General features: G+C 51.4%; 1 protein-coding gene across 2 annotated transcripts in view; it reads right to left on the reverse strand.

Annotated features, from left to right (window-relative positions):
• LOC119970740 (hepatocyte growth factor activator-like) overlaps positions 1 to 15,221 on the reverse strand; it is a 107,854-nt gene that overhangs the window by 86,755 nt on the left and 5,878 nt on the right. For both annotated transcript variants that reach the window (XM_038805849.1, XM_038805848.1), the window contains exon 2: positions 7,131 to 7,221. In XM_038805849.1, the coding sequence (XP_038661777.1) occupies positions 7,131 to 7,221 (91 nt within the window). The remainder of the gene's footprint in view (positions 1 to 7,130; positions 7,222 to 15,221) is intronic.

Below are 15,221 nucleotides of genomic sequence, written 5' to 3' on the forward strand. Positions count from 1 at the left end.
TGACATCTGTCCTATATCTATCTCCCCTCAATTTAAAGCTATGTCCCCTCGTGCTAGCCATCACCATCCGAGGAAAAAGGCTCTCACTGTCCACCCTATCTGATCCTCTGATCATCTTGTATGCCTCAATTAAGTCACCTCTTAACCTTCTCTCTGACGAAAACAGTCTCAAGTCCCTCAGCCTTCCCTCGTAAGACCTTCCCTCCATACCAGGCAACATCCTTGTAAATCTCCTCTGTACCCTTTCCAATGCTTCCACATCCTTCCTATAATGCGGCGACCAGAACTGCACGCAATACTCCAAATGCGGCCGCACCAGAGTTTTGTACAACTGCAACATGACCTCATGGCTCCGAAACTCAACCCCTCCACCAATAAAAGCTAACACACCGTACGCCTTCTTAACAACCCTCTCAACCTGGGTGGCACCTTTCAGGGATCTATGGACATGGACACCAAGATCTCTCTGCTCGTCCACACTATCAAGAATCTTACCATTAGCCCATTACTCTGTCTTCCTGTTATTCCTACCAAAATGAATCACCTCATACTTTTCTGTGTTAAGCTCAATTTGGAGGGTCCAAGAGTCTAGAAGGTTTGGGAATGCATTTTCACGAGGCATCAGTGGAGATGGAGTGAAGGAATGAGGACCCTAACTGAATCTCCTTGGCTTATTCCTGAGGTTAGTTTGAGCACCTACACTCTTGCCCAGTCTGAGATCAGCTAACTGAGCAGAGACTGGAAACTGATGTGTATCTGGGCTGCTTAGCTCAGATTCTCCCAGACAGTGAGGAGATCTGGCGACGCGGGAGGTAGCACCCCGCCTTGGGGCCAGGCGCTCCGGGTTTCAATCCAGCCCAGAACCTGATGGTCAACCAAAGTACACTCATTTACTTTCCCCTTTTAAAAAAAATTTAGAGTACCCAATTCATTTTTACTAATTAAGGGGCAATTTAGCATGGCCGATCCACCTACCCTGCTCATCTTTTGGGTTGTGGGGGCGAAACCCCCGCAAACACGGGGAAAACATGCAAACTCCACACCGACAGTGGCCCAGAGCTGGGATCGAACCTGGGACCTCAGTGCCGTGAGGCAGCAGGGCTAACCTCCAGAGGGCAGCACGGTAGCATTGTGGATAACACAATTGCTTCACAGCTCCAGGGTCCCAGGTTCGATTCCGGCTTGGGCCACTGTCTGTGCGGAGTCTGCACATCCTCCCCGTGTCTGCGCGGGTTTCCTCCGGGTGCTCCGGTTTCCTCCCACAGTCCAAAGATGTGCAGGTTCGGTGGATTGGCCGTGATAAATTGCCCTTAGTGTCCAAAATTGCCCTTAGTGTTGGGTATGGTTACTGGGTTATGGGGATAGGGTGGAGGTGTTGACCTTGGGTCGGGTGCTCTTTCCAAGAGCCGATGCAGACTCGATGGGCCGAATGGCCTCCTTCTGCACTGTAAATTCTATGATAATCTATGATAACCCACTGCGCCACCGTGCTGCTCAACCAAGGTACATTCATAACCTGCAGTTCCTTCCAAGACAGGCCAATGGCGGATGGTGAGAGTGGGAAAAATCAGCCCTGTGGTGGGAAGAAGGACTAAGCCGCTGCCATCACTATCCAGAGCTCCAGACTGCTGTAAAGGTGCACGTTGCCACAGCAACTCAGACTCTCTGAGTGAGCATCACGCCGCCGCCGCCACTTACTGAGGCACCCAGAAGCTCCACCAGAGGGAGCCCAATGCTGCGCGTTGTCCATCAGTGAGTGCAAGAGGCTGCTACACCCATACCTCAACTTTCACAGGAAGCTTCGGGTTTCCAGCTCTGAGTTTATTACTGACTCGTTCAAGTTTCCTGTCAATTCATTATAAATGTTTTTTATTCAGTTTTCATGTTTTATATTGAACAAATTACAAATTGTTAGAGAGAGAGAAAAAAAAACACACAAAAATTAACATATATATTTACAGGTAAGCACCTTCGTAATAATAACTGTGGCCTCCCCCCTTTAGCCAGCATACATATTTTACATTCCCCAATATGGCCGAGGCACATGTTTATTGGCATTTATTTAGTTTGGTTTTGGGCCTTAGCTAGCCATCAAACCCCCGTAACGAACCCGTAGCCCCCCCCCCAGCTACCTTCCCCCGATTCCTGTCCATTTTCCCCTGCTTCTTGGCCACCCGACTATTCTTCCTCTTGTATGTTGGCCACAAACAGGTCCCGGAACAATTGCATGAATGGCTCCCACGTTCTGTGGAAGCAGTCGTCCGACCCTCGGATGGCGAATTTGATTTTCTCCATTTGGAGAGATTCCGAGAGGTCGGACAGCCAGTCTGCAGCTCTGGGCGGTGCTGCTGACCGCCAGCCAAACAGGATTCTACGGCGGGCGATCAGGGAGGCAAAGGCAAGGGCGTCCGCCCTCCTCCCCAGGAATAGATCTGGTTGGTCTGAAACCCCGAAGACCGCCACTATCGGGCATGGCTCCACCCTCACCCCCACCACTTTGGACATAGCCTCGAAGAAGGCTGGCCAGTACTCCACAAGTCTGGGGCAAGACCAGAACATGTGGGCGTGGTTGGCCGGGCCTCCTTGGCACCGTTCACATCTGTCCTCCACCTCCGGGAAGAACCTACTCATACGGTTTCTTGTTAAGTGGGCTCTATGTACCACTTTTAGTTGCGTCAGGCTGAGCCTTGCGCACGTGGAGGTGGAGTTGACCCTATGCAGTGCTTCGCTCCAGAGTCCCCACCCTATCTCCATCCCCAGGTCATCCTCCCATTTCCTTCTTGTTGCGGTTTCCTGTCAATTCAATGACATCACCCCACCGCCGACCAAACAATATTGCACAAGTTTACCTCAGCAATTATCCGTGTGGGTGTTCATAATTCTCACTGAAAACTCTCTCCCCTTCTCATCATTCACACTAATCCCACAGGAAAGCTTGCCTTCCGCTTTGAAGGGGGTGTGGTGATATGATTTGCATACCTGTCTGCCATTTGGGCAGAACACCGGCTTACCATTGGCCCTGGTCGGTCATGTGCCTCTCGACCGATTGGTCGAGAGGCTGAGTTAACCACGCCTCCTTGTCGAGGTATAAATAGTCAAACGCCCGGTGGTCGTCCATTTTATTGTAGACAACCGCAGGGCTAAGTTCTAGTTTATTAAAGCCTAACTTTTGTAAAGCAACTCGTCTCTCGTGCAATTGATGGCACATCAGGGGGAATCATTTGATTCGCTGGTCAGGAGGCAGGTTGTCCACCAGGCAGTAAGGTGCATTTTCTAACGCTGTCTGCCCTTTCTCCCTCTGCGTCCATTCACCGTTGGCCTCTTACACCAACCCCAAACAAACCCCTACCAACCTCCGGCTTGAAGTTGCAGATTTCCCCCCCCCCCCCTTTTGTGAAGACCTGCGTCCCACTATCGCCTGAGGACAGCCTGGCTTAATGTTGAGGCGCTGCCTCTTCAGCCCGAACTTGCCCAACAGATTAATTTGATTCCCTTTATCTATCCCACCTGCTGCCCCTTGAATCATTTTCAACACTTTGATTAGATGACCAGCACAACGCGGGGCAGCTGAAAGGGCTTCAAACTAAATAGTGGGGGTGCGGGAAAATGTAGTGAGCAAAAGAGGGTAAGAGAGCAGGATGGCAAAGGGGGGGAAAGGATTATCAGTGCGGCAGGAAGGAACAGGGTGGGGGCGGCACGCTGGTGCAGTGGTTGGCACTGCTGCCTCACGCCGCCGAGGACCCCGCCCCGAAGCTGGCGTTGGAATCCATTTTCCGCCCGATCGCCAATCACAATTTTGACGTCGATCTACGGAGAATTCAGCCCAGTGTCTTTAAACAGTAAGAATGAACATCAACACCTCCTCCACAATGGTCCTCAATACTGGGGCCCGGCAAGGCTGTGTACCTCGCCCCCTACTCCCTGTACACACACGACTGCGTGTTGTGTAGTAGTTTCAAATTCCTAGGGGTGCACATCTCCAAAAATCTGTCCTGGTCCACCCACGTCGACGCTATCACCAAGAAAGCATAACAGCGCCTATACTTCCTCAGGAAACTAAGGAAATTCGGCATGTCCACATTAACCCTTACCAACTTTTACAGATGCACTATAGAGAGCATCCTATCGGGCTGCATCACAGCCTAGTATGGCAACTGCTCGGCCCAGGACCGCAAGGAACTTCAGAGAGTCGTGAACACAGCCCAGTCCATCACACAAACCCACCTCCCATCCATTGACTCCATCTACACCTCCCGCTGCCTGGGGAAAGCGGGCAGCATAATCAAAGACTCCTCCCACCCGGCTTACTCACTCTTCCAACTTCTTCCATCAGACAGGAGATACAGAAGTCTGAGAACACGCACAAACAGACTCAAAAACAGCTTCTTCCCCGCTGTCACCAGACTCCTAAATGACCCTATGGACTGACCTCATTAACACTCATTAACCCCTGTATGCTTCACCCGATGCCGGTGCTTATGGAATTACATTGTACACCTCGAGTTGCCCTATTATGTATTTTCTTTTATTCCCTTTTCTTCCCATGTACTTAATGATCTGTTGAGCTGCTCGCAGAAAAATACTTTTCACTGTACACGTGACAATAAACAAATCCAATCCAATCTAAACAAGGGAAATTATGAAGCTTAGAGAGGCGGGATTGAGAGGTAAATTGGTCAATGACATCAAAAGGTATGATGGTGGACAGGCAATGGCTACCATTTAAAGAATTAATACATGGTTTGCAACAAACTACGTTCCTTTTGGGCACAAGAGGAGTATTCTAACCATGGCTAACAAGAGAAATTAAAGATTCTACAGATCAAAGGAAGAGGCTGAGAAAGTTGCCAAAAAAGTAGTAAGCTTGAGGATTGGGAGCATCATAAAATTGAGCAAAGGTTAACCAGGAAATTGCTGAAGGAACACGAAGAAAATAAAATATCAAAGAAAACTAACGAGAAACATAAAAACAGACAGTAAAAGCTTCTATGGTTATGTAAAAAAGGAAAATGTTAATAAATACAAATGTGGCCCATTACAGGCAGACAGGAGAACCTATCATGGGGAATAAGGAAACGGCAGAGAAATTAAACAAATATTGGGCGGGATTCTCCGACCCCCCCCCCCCCCGCCGGGTGGGAGAATCGCCGGGGGGGGGGGGTCGGCGTGAATCCCGCCGTCCTCCAAATTCTCCGGCCCCGCAGAAATCGGCCCGGCGTGAATTGCGCTGCTCGCCTTGGAGAATGGCGGGGTCTGGCGCGACTCAATGGGCCCCGGGGCTGCCCGAATTCTCCGGCCCGCAGTGGGCCGAAGTCCCACCCGTTCTTTGCCAGTCCCGCTGGCGTAACTTAGAGTAGGTCCCTTACCGGCGGGACCTGGCAGCGGGGGGCGGCGTCCGGGGTTCTTGGGGGGGGGGGCGTGTGGGGAGCTGGCGGAGGTGCCCCCACAGTGGCCTGGCCCGCGATTGGGACCCAGCGGTCCGATGGCGGGCCTGTCACTCTATTGTTCTGCACCGGCGGCTGTAGCTGTCCGCCATTGCCGGTGCGGAAACGAAGCCCTCTGCGCATGCGTGGGGATAATGCCAGCACACGTTGGCGCCCCCGCGCATGGGCCAACTCGCGCTGGCCGGCGGAGGCTTTTCAGCGCTGGTTGGTGTGGCGCCAAGCCCTTTTCCCGCCGGCCGGCGGGGCGCAAACCACTCCGGGGCGGGCCTAGCCTCTGAAGGTGCGGAAGATTCCACACCTTTGGGGCGGCTCAACGTCAGAGTGGTTCACACCACTCCGTCCCGCCAGAGTTGCCCACCCCGCCGATTACAGCAGAATCCCACCCATTCTGTTTTCTGCCTTCACGGAGGAAGACACAAAAGACCTCCCTGAAGTATTCGGGATCCAAGGGACTTGTGAGATTGAGGGCTTGAAAGAAATTAGTATCAGTAAAAAAAAGTAGTGCTGGAGAAAATAATGGGACTGAAACACAATCTACATTCTAGAGTGTTGACAGCGGTGGATGTCATCTTTCAAAATTCTATTGATTCTGGAACAGTGCCTGCAGATTGGAAGGTAGCAAATGTAACCCACGGTTTAAGGAAGGAGGGAGAGAGAAAACAAGAGACCACAGATCTGTTCAGCAGCAGGGAAAATGCTGGAATCTATTATAAATCTGGGGCTGGTTTAGCACAGTGGGCTAATCAGCTGGCTTGTAATGCAGAACAAGGCCAGCAGCGCGGGTTCAATTCCCGTACCGGCCTCCCCGAACAGGCGCTGGAATGTGGCGACTAGGGGCTTTTCGCAGTTACTTCACTTGACGCCGACTTGTGACAATAAGTGATTATTATTAAAGGATGCGATAACTGGGCATTTGGAAAGTAGTGGTAGAACTGGTCAGAGTCAGCATGGATTTATGCAAGGGAAATGGTGTTTGATTGACCTGAGAGCATTTCAAAGACAATTCCAAAGATACGCCAACCACTGAATGAGGAAATTCCTCCTCATCTCAGTCCTAAATGGCCTGTCCCTTATTCTGAGGCTGTGTCTCCTGGCTCCACACTCACCCTAGTCAGGGGAAACATCCCTCCTGCATCTATGCTGTCCCGCCCTGCAGGAATTCTGTATGTTTCAATGAAATTACACTTCATTCTTCTAAATGCGAGCGAATAAAGGCCCGGTCTCCTCGATCTCTCTCACCAACCCAGAAATCAGTCTGATGAACCTTTTGTTGCACTCCCTCTGTGGCAACTTTGCCCTTCTTTGGGTATGAAGGCCAAAACTGTACACAATACACCGCTTGCTGTCTTACCAGTGATTGATACAACTCCAGCAACACAAACCATCCTCTTCCTCGTTGCACCTACATGGTGAATATACATTGCATCTGCTACAGGGGTAATATACCTGTAGTGAGCTGGGGTGGCCGGTGCTGGACACAGTTCCTCAGGATGGGGTGAGACCAAAGCTCTGCACAACTCAACACTTACAAGGCAACGCCCACCCCCACCCACTCCCCCAGCCCACCAACGCTCCACCCAGTCGCCCCCTCACAGTCACCCCCACCACACACATCCCAAAGCTGAAGACAAACATACACAATCACTGTAGACTTCAATTTCAGAACAATGGCAGCTGGTTTTTTACCTGTGCGTGAGTGTTGTAGGGGATGAGGTGGTTCCCGATGCTCATGCCCAGCTCTGGGAACCCCTAATTTGGATGTCGATTGCGAGGCAGACTGTAAATCCAAATACAGAAAGCATTACAGAAAACACACTTGTAATGTCCCCCACCCTTCCACCTCCTCTAACCTAAGGGGTAGAGTGAATAACAGATAAGCTCGTTCTTTCTTTTTCTTGTTTGTATCTAGAGGGGATGGCAGGGAAGGCAGTGCAATGTTCCTCCTGCAGAATGTTTGAGGTGAGGGTCACCGTCAGTGTCCCTGCTGATTTCACCTGTGGGAAGTGCACCCATCTCCAGCTCCTCAGAAACCGTGTTAGGGAACTGGAGCTGGAGCTGGATAAACTTCGGATCATTCGGGAGGCAGAGGTGGTCATAGATAGAAGCTTGAGGGATGTAGTTACTCCGAAGAATCAAGATAGATGGGTGACAGTGAGAGGTGCTTGGAGGAAGCAGTCAGTACAAGGATCCACTGTCGGGGGAGTGGGGGGGGGGGGGGTACCCTGGGGGGAAATTTGCTAATGCTGTTCAGGGGGGTTTAAACTAGTTCAGCAGGGGATTGGGAACCTGAATTTTAGCTCCAGTATACAGGAGGTTGAGAGTACTGAGGTCATGAGTAAGGTTTCAAAGTTGCAGGAATGTACCGGCAGGCAGGAAGGTGGTTTAAAGTGTGTCTTCTTCAATGCCAGGAGCATCCGGAATAAGGTGGGTGAACTTGCGGCATGGGTTTGTACATGGGACTTCGATTTTGTGGCCATTTCGGAGACATGGATAGAGCAGGGCGAGGAATGGTTGTTGCAGGTTCCGGGGTTTAGATATTTCAGTAAGCTCAGGGAAGGTGGTAAGAGAGGGGGAGGGGTGGCATTGTTAGTCAAGGACAGTATTATGGTGAGAGAAAGGACGTTTAATGAGGACTCGTCTACTGAGGTAGTATGGGCTGAGTTAAGAAACAGGAGAGGAGAGGTCACCCTGTTAGGGGTTTTCTATAGGCCTCCCAAAAGTTCCAGAGATGTAGAGGAAAGGATTGCAAAGATGATTCTGAATAGGAGCGAAAGTAACAGGGTAGTTGTTATGGGGGACTTTAACTTTCCAAATATTGACTGGAAACACTATAGTTCGAGTACTTTATATGGGTCCGTTTTTGTCCAATGTGTGCAGGAGGGTTTCCTGACACAGTATGTAGATAGGCCAACGAGAGGCGAGGCCATATTGGATTTAGTACTGGGTAATGAACCAGGACAGGTGTTAGATTTGGAGGTAGGTGAGCATTTTGGTGATAGTGACCACAATTCGATTACGTTTACTTTAGTGATGGAAAGGGATAGGTATATACCGCAGGGCAAGAGTTATAGCTGGGGGAAAGGCAATTATGATGCGATGAGGCAAGACTTAAGATGCATCAGCTGGAGAGGGAAACTGCAGGGGATGGGCACAATGGAAATGTGGAGCATGTTCAAGGAACAGCTACTGCATGTCCTTGATAAGTATGTGCCTGTCAGGCAGGGAGGAAGTGGTCGAGCGAGGGAACCGTGGTTTACTAAAGTAGTTGAAACACTTGTCAAGAGGAAGAAGGAGGCTTATGTAAAGATGAGGTGTGAAGGTTCAGTTAGGGCACTCGAGAAGTACAAGTTAGCTAGGAAGGACCTAAAGAGAGAGCTAAGAAGAGCCAGGAGGGGACATGAGAAGTATTTGGCAGGTAGGTTCAAGGATAACCCTAAAGCTTTCTATAGATTTTTCAGGAACAAAAGAAAGACTAGGGTAAGAGTAGTGCCAGTCAAGGACAGTAGTGGGAAGTTGTGCGTGGAGTCCGAGGAGATAGGAGAGGTGCTAAATAAATATTTTTCGTCAGTATTCACACAGGAAAAAGACAATGTTGTCAAGGAGAATACTGAGATACAGGCTACTAGACTAGAAGGGCTTGAGGTTCATAAGGAGGAGGTGTTAGCAATTCTGGAAAGTGTGAAAATAGATAAGTCCCCTGGGCCGGATGGAATTTATCCTAGGATTCTCTGGGAAGCTAGGGAGGAGATTGCTAAGCCTTTGGCTTTGATCTTTAAGTCATCTTTGTCCACAGGAATAGTGCCAGAAGACTGGAGGATAGCAAATGTTGTCCCCTTGTTCAAGAAGGGGAGTTGAGACAACCCCGGTAACTATAGACCAGTGAGCCTCACTTCTGTTGTGGGCAAAGTCTTGGAAAGGCTTATAGGAGATAGGATGTATAACCATCTGGAAAGGAATAATTTGATTAGAGATAGTCAACACGGTTTTCTAAAGGGTAGGTCGTGCCTCACAAACCTTATTGAGTTCTTTGAGAAGGTGACCAAACAGGTGGACGAGGGTAAAGCAGTTGATGTGGTGTATATGGATTTCAGTAAAGCATTTAGAACATAGAACATAGAACAGTACAGCACAGAACAGGCCCTTCGGCCCTCGATGTTGTGCCGAGCCATGATCACCCTACTCAAACCCACCCTATACCCGTAACCCAACAACCCCCCCCCCCCCCCCCCAACCTTACTTTTTAGGACACTACGAGCAATTTAACATGGCCAATCCACCTAACCGCACATCTTTGGACTGTGGGAGGAAACCGGAGCACCCGGAGGAAACCCACGCAGACACGGGGAGGATGTGCAGACTCCGCACAGACAGTGACCCAGCCGGGAATCGAACCTGGGACCCTGGAGCTGTGAAGCATTTATGCTAACCACCATGCTACCGTGCTGCCTATAAGGTTCCCCACGGTAGGCTATTGCAGAAAATACGGAGGCATGGGATTCAGGGTGATTTAGCAGTTTGGATCAGAAATTGGCTAGCTGGAAGAAGTCAAAAGTGGTGGTTGATGGGAAATGTTCAGACTAGAGTCCAGTTACTAGTGGTGTACCACAAGGATCTGTTTTGGGGCCACTGCTGTTTGTCATTTTTATAAATGACCTGGAGGAGGGCGTAGAAGGATGGGCGAGTAAATTTGCAGATGACACTAAAGTCGGTGGAGTTGTGAACAGTGCGGAAGGATGCTACAAGTTACAGAGGGACGTAGATAAGCTGCAGAGCTGGGCTGAGAGGTGGCAAATGGAGTTTAATGCAGAAAAGTGTGAGGTGATTCATTTTGGTAGGAATAACAGGAAGACAGAGTACTGGGCTAATGGTAAGATTCTTGGTAGTGTGGATGAGCAGAGAGATCTTGGTGTCCATGTACATAGATCCCTGAAAGTTGCCATCCAGGTTGAGATGGTTGTTAAGAAGACGTACGGTGTGTTAGCTTTTATTGGTAGAGGGATTGAGTTTTGGAGCCATGAGGTCATGTTGTAGCTGTACAAAACTCTGGTGCGGCCGCATTTGGAGTATTGCGTGCAATTCTGGTCGCCGCATTATAGGAAGGATGTGGAAGTATTGGAAAGGGTGCAGAGAGATTTACCAGGATGTTGCATGGTATGCAGGGTAGACCTTATGAGGGAAGGCTGAGGGACTTGAGGCTGTTTTCCTTAGAGAGAAGAAAGTTAAGAGGTGACTTAATTGAGGCATACAAGATGATCAGAGGATCAGATAGGGTGGACAGTGAGAGCCTTTTTCCTCGGATGGTGATGTCCAGCACAAGGGGACATAGCTTTAAATTGAGGGGAGATAGATATAGGACAGATGTCAGAGGTAGGTTCTTTACTCAGAGAGTAGTAAGGGCGTGGAATGCCCTGCCTGCAACAGTAGTGGACTCGCCAACACTAAACACATTCAAATGGTCATTGGATAAACATATGGATGATAAGGGAATAGTGTAGATGGGCTTTAGAGGGGTTTCACAGGTCGGCGCAACATCGAGGGCCGAAGGGCCTGTACTGCGCTGTAATGTTCTATGTTCTATGTTCTATGTTAACTGCGGTGCTCACATTGTCAGCAGTACCTACTACATGGTGGTTTTATTGGGCTGAATTTAAGGGTGGCAAGTGGTTGCCTCAGTGGTGGGCAGGAAGGCCAGGGAGGGGGGGAACCCCCACCAGGGCCATGTCCAGGAGACTCAATGCTAGTTTCGGGACTTCTGTCCCATTAAGAGCAGAGAACCCACCCCCAAGATCTGCAGGATACTCAGGTGGCTCTTCAATCCCAGCAGGGGGCACTGCTGAGGCTATAGAACCCAGAGCCAACATCATGGGGAATGCCCCAGAACCACACCAACCGGGGTTTGGCTTGCTGACACTAGACATGGAGGTCATTGGGTGGGGGTGGGAGGTTGTTGCCCTGGACAGAGTGAAGGGGGGGTGTTTCTGTGGGAGTTCCACTTGCCGCCAAGAGAGCCTCCCCCTGCATAATAGGGTCCCCAACTCGGAGGGCCAGACCCCACCTAACCCATGGGACGGTCGCCAGTATTAACTGTGTGGCTCCCAGGGGCAGCATGGTGGCGCAGTGGGTTAGCACTGCTGCCTCACAGCACCGAGGTCCCAGGTTCGATCCCGGCTCTGGGTCACTGGCCGTGTGGAGTTTGCACATTCTCCCCGTGTCTGCGTGGGTTTCGCCCCCACAACCCAAAGATGTGCAGGGTATGTGGATTGGCCACACTAAATTGCCCCTTAATTGGAAAAAATGAATTGGGTACTCTAAATGTTTTTCAAACTGCAGCTTCTCAAAGTGGTGTAGAAGCCACCCCACCACCACTGATTAGCCAATTACAGGCCTCAATTGCCCCCCCCCCCCCCCCCCCCCCCCACTTCGGCCAGGAAGGTTGTCCTTAACTTTCAGAAAGGGAACAAATACTCAAACCCACCGCGCCTCCCCCCTCTCTCCCCTCCCCCACTGACCCCTGCCTCCTCCCTGCTGTCACATGGAGGTCAGAGTAGGTTTCCTACCGGAACGGACATGAGTGAACCAGATGGGTTTTTACAACAATCAATTAAGTTTCATGGTCATCATTACGGAGACTAGTTTTATATTCTATGTGTTTAAAATTATTAATTTCATTTAAATTTCTCAAGCTGCCATGATGGGATTTGAACCCACCATTTGAAATTTTCAAAGTGTGTAATCACAGGAAAAGCTGCGGAGGTGGGACGATGAAAGAGCGCGAGAAAGAGTGAGACTGAGAATGGAGCCGGCAGGATATGGGAGCGTGACAAAGAGTGAGACTGAGAATGGAGCCGGCAGGATAAGGGAGCGTGAGAAAGAGTGAGACTGAGAATGGAGCCGGCAAGATAAGGGAGCGTGAGAAAGAGCGAGACACAGAGCAGAGACAGCAGGATAAGGGAGCGTGAGAAAGAGTGAGACTGAGAGCGGAGCCGGCAGGATAAGGGAGCGTGAGAAAGAGCGAGACTGAGAATGGAGCCGGCAGGATAAGGGAGCATGAGAAAGAGTGAAACTGAGAATGGAGCCGGCAGGATAAGGGAGCGTGAGAAAGAGCGAGACACAGAGCAGAGACAGCAGGATAAGGGAGCGTGAGAAAGAGCGAGACAGAGAACGGAGCCGGCAGGATAAGGGAGCGTGAGAAAGAGTGAGACTGAGAGTGGAGCCGGCAGGATGAGGGAGCGCGAGAAAGAGTGAGACTGAGAACGGAGCCGGCAGGATAAGGGAGCGTGAGAAAGAGCGAGACTGAGAGTGGAGCCGGCAGGATAAGGGAGCGCGAGAAAGAGCGAGACACAGAGCAGAGACAGCAGGATAAGGGAGCGTGAGAAAGAGTGAGACTGAGAATGGAGCCGGCAGGATAAGGGAGCGTGAGAAAGAGCGAGACTGAGAACGGAGACAGCAGGATAAGGGAGCGTGAGAAAGAGCGAGACTGAGAGTGGAGACGGCAGGATAAGGGAGCGTGAGAAAGAGCGAGACTGAGAGTGGATTCGGCAGGATAAGGGAGCGTGAGAAAGAGCGAGACTGAGAGTGGAGCCGGCAGGATAAGGGAGCGTGAGAAAGAGCGAGACTGAGAGCGGAGCCGGCAGGATAAGGGAGCGTGAGAAAGAGCGAGACACAGAGCAGAGACAGCAGGATAAGGGAGCGTGAGAAAGAGCGAGACTGAGAGCGGAGCCGGCAGGATAATGGAGCGTGAGAAAGAGCGAGACTGAGAGTGGAGCCGGCAGGATAAGGGAGCGCGAGAAAGAGTGAGACTGAGAACGGAGCCGGCAGGATAAGAGAGCGTGAGAAAGAGCGAGACTGAGAGAGGAGCCGGCAGGATAAGGGAGCGTGAGAAAGAGTGAGACTGAGAACGGAGCCGGCAGGATAAGGGAGCGTGAGAAAGAGCGAGACTGAGAGTGGAGACGGCAGGATAAGGGAGCGTGAGAAAGAGCGAGACTGAGAGTGGAGACGGCAGGATAAGGGAGCGAGAGAAAGAGTGAGACTGAGAATGGAGCCGGCAGGATAAGGGAGCGTGAGAAAGAGCGAGACAGAGAGTGGAGCCGGCAGGATAAGGGAGCGTGAGAAAGAGCGAGACACAGAGCAGAGACAGCAGGATAAGGGAGCGTGAGAAAGAGTGAGACTGAGAGTGGAGCCGGCAGGATAAGGGAGCGTGAGAAAGAGCAAGACTGAGAGCGGAGCCGGCAGGATAAGGGAGCGTGAGAAAGAGCGAGACACAGAGCAGAGACAGCAGGATAAGGGAGCGTGAGAAAGAGCGAGACTGAGAGTGGAGCCGGCAGGATGAGGGAGCGTGAGAAAGAGTGAGACTGAGAACGGAGCCGGCAGGATAAGGGAGCGTGAGAAAGAGTGAGACTGAGAGCGAAGCCGGCAGGATAAGGGAGCGTGAGAAAGAGCGAGACTGAGAGCGGAACCGGTCCGCTCGGCAGGATAAGGGAGCGTGAGATAGAGCGAGACACAGAGCAGAGACAGCAGGATAAGGGAGCGTGAGAAAGAGCGAGACTGAGAACGGAGCCGGCAGGATAAGGGAGCGCGAGAAAGAGCGAGACTGAGAGTGGAGACGGCAGGATAAGGGAGCGTGAGAAAGAGTGAGACACAGAGCAGAGACAGCAGGATAAGGGAGCGTCAGAAAGAGCAAGACACAGAGCAGAGACAGCAGGATAAGGGAGCGTGAGAAAGAGCGAGACTGAGAACGGAGCCGGCAGGATAAGGGAGCGCGAGAAAGAGCGAGACTGAGAGTGGAGACGGCAGGATAAGGGAGCGTGAGAAAGAGCGAGACTGAGAGTGGAGACGGCAGGATAAGGGAGCGTGAAAAAGAGTGAGACTGAGAATGGAGCCTGCAGGATAAGGGAGCGTGAGAAAGAGCGAGACTGAGAACGGAGCCGGCAGGATAAGGGAGCGTGAGAAAGAGCGAGACACAGAGCAGAGACAGCAGGATAAGGGAGCGTGAGAAAGAGTGAGACTGAGAATGGAGCCGGCAGGATAAGGGAGCGTGAGAAAGAGTGAGACTGAGAGCGAAGCCGGCAGGATAAGGGAGCGTGAGAAAGAGTGAGACTGAGAGCGAAGCCGGCAGGATAAGGGAGCGTGAGAAAGAGTGAGACTGAGAGCGAAGCCGGCAGGATAAGGGAGCGTGAGAAAGAGCGAGACTGAGAGTGGAGCAGGCAGGATAAGGGAGCGTGAGAAAGAGCGAGACAGAGAGCGGAGCCGGCAGGATAAGAGAGCATGAGAAAGAGTGAGACTGAGAACGGAGCCGGCAGGATAAGGGAGCGTGAGAAAGAGTGAGACTGAGAGTGGAGCCGGCAGGATAAGGGAGCGTGAGAAAGAGCGAGACTGAGAGCGGAGACGGCAGGATAAGGGAGCGTGAGAAAGAGTGAGACTGAGAGTGGAGCCGGTCCGCTCGGCAGGATAAGGGAGCGTGAGAAAGAGCGAGACTGAGAGCGGAGACGGCAGGATAAGGGAGCGTGAGAAAGAGTGAGACTGAGAGTGGAGCCGGTCCGCTCGGCAGGATAAGAGAGCGTGAGAAAGAGCAAGACTGAGAGCGGAGCCGGCAGGATAAGGGAGCGTGAGAAAGAGCGAGACTGAGAGCGGAGACGGCAGGATAAGGGAGCGTGAGAAAGAGTGAGACTGAGAGTGGAGCCGGTCCGCTCGGCAGGATAAGGGAGCGTGAGATAGAGCGAGACTGAGAGTGGAGCCGGCAGGATGAGGGAGCGTGAGAAAGAGCGAGACTGAGAGTGG

Source organism: Scyliorhinus canicula, chromosome 8 (assembly GCF_902713615.1).
Source record: "Scyliorhinus canicula chromosome 8, sScyCan1.1, whole genome shotgun sequence".
Classification (NCBI taxonomy): Eukaryota; Metazoa; Chordata; class Chondrichthyes; order Carcharhiniformes; family Scyliorhinidae; genus Scyliorhinus; species Scyliorhinus canicula.